The sequence below is a fragment of the Myotis lucifugus genome, unplaced genomic scaffold (assembly GCF_000147115.1).
Source record: "Myotis lucifugus unplaced genomic scaffold, Myoluc2.0 scaffold_540, whole genome shotgun sequence".
NCBI lineage: Eukaryota > Metazoa > Chordata > Mammalia > Chiroptera > Vespertilionidae > Myotis > Myotis lucifugus.
This window is the reverse complement of record NW_005871588.1, coordinates 545,682-547,271: the sequence shown is the minus strand read 5'-3', so window position 1 is coordinate 547,271 and position 1,590 is coordinate 545,682. Positions and strand designations below refer to the sequence as shown.

Below are 1,590 nucleotides of genomic sequence, written 5' to 3'. Positions count from 1 at the left end.
GCTGAGCCTGTGGCGGCGGCGGAGGCGGCGGCTGCTGCTGCTGCTGTTGCTGCTGCTGCTGGAAGGACTTGAGGGACTCGAAGGCCTTCATCAGCTTCTCCAGGGTCGCCATGGCGATCTCCCACCCCGCAGGCACAGCGACCGGAGCCCTCGGGCCGGCTGGCGGCGCCGCTCAGCAGCGCGGCAATGAATGAGGTTGGCGGCCGCTGGCAGGAGCGGAACCGAGGCGCCCGGCCATCTTGGACCCGTCCCGGCAGCCACCGCGGCCCTGCGTCCCACGACGCTCCGCCGTGGGGGCGGGGCCAGGCCGGGCGCCGGGATTGACAGCAAGAGGCGGTGGCCTCTGCCAATGGCCAGCCGAGGCACCGGCCCGCCCCCGTGCGGCGATGAGGGCGGGGCGTGGAGCGGAGGGCGGACGCTGCGGAGAGGGCGTGGCGCTGAGGGCGGGACCTGGCGGTGAGGGGCGTGGCAATGGCGGGGCCTGGTGGTGAGGGCGGGGCTCAGAGGCGGGGGCGGGGCGGTGAGGGCGCGGCAAGGCATGAGGGGCGGGGCGATGAGGCGGGACCTGCGTGAGAGGCGGGTCTTGCTGGTGAGGGGCGGGCAGGTGGGGCGCCCCGCGGATCGAGCCCCCCACGGACGCCTGGGGTCGCAGAGCGGCCAGCCTGGTCTAGACCCGAGGGCCGTGCCTGCCCACCCGCGGCGCAGCCTGGGCTGAGGGCGGGAGGATCGGCCTTTACCTGCAGGAGCACGAAGTGGGTGCGCCCTGCTCACGTCGTAGGTGGCGGAGACCTGCGGAGGGCGGGGGGGGGGAGGGGGTCCTCCGGCGGAGGGAGCCCAGCGTGGGCCCCACAGCGGAGAGGGAGTGAGGGAGAGAAGGGGGTCTGGGGGGCACGGATGGGGGACCTGCCTGGCCTGTGCCTCTGCCCAGAGCCCTCCGCGGAAGGACTGCCGGCCCCGAGGGAGAGGACTCCTGCCCCGCCCAGCGCGGTGGGCACCTCCTGCCTGGTGCCGGGCCAAAGGGGCCTGGCTCGGGGACCTCACCACCGGGAGGGGGAGCCCGTGCGGACGGTGCGGGCACCCGCCAGGCAGCTGTCCGCCTGCCTCTGGGAGAAGCGCCCTGGGGGAGGCCGTGCGCACAGGAGGACCCTCCAGGGCCGCTCCGGGCAGAGGCCTGTCCTGGGCACGAGCCTCACCCAGGAGCCCTGTCCCCAGGGGATGGCAGTGCCCCCTGCAGGGAAGGACCGCGCATGCTAGCCTTGAGGTGCTGCCCTGCTGTTTGACAGGGGCCTCACCCCCATGCCAGCCTCGCCCATCCTCGGCCACCATGGCCAGGGAGCCCTCTCCCCGGCCCACGCCCTGGACAGCGCCCTTCCTTCGAGTGGGACTGGCCCTGGGGCTGGCTTCTGACCAGCATAGGGAAGAGGCTTTCCTGGGACTGGGGCGCAAGAGTCTGAGGCTTCCATCTTGCTGTTTCCCTCTTGGCTGGCATGTGCATGAAGCCAGCTGCCCTGTTGGAGAGGCCCCATGGCCAGCAGCCATGGGATCAGGCTTCCAGTCCGAGCGGGAAGAACGGAGCCCGCCCGCCCTCCT

At 73.2% G+C, this 1,590-nt stretch overlaps 1 protein-coding gene across 1 annotated transcript in view; it reads right to left on the bottom strand.

The window, feature by feature from the left end:
* The window catches only part of HTT (huntingtin), a 99,242-nt gene extending 98,974 nt beyond the window's left edge, over positions 1-268 (bottom strand). The window contains 1 exon segment of the mRNA XM_014446458.2: positions 3-268. Coding sequence (XP_014301944.1) covers positions 3-112 — 110 coding nt within the window. The 5' untranslated portion in view covers positions 113-268.
* Positions 269-1,590: the final 1,322 nt, after the last annotated feature.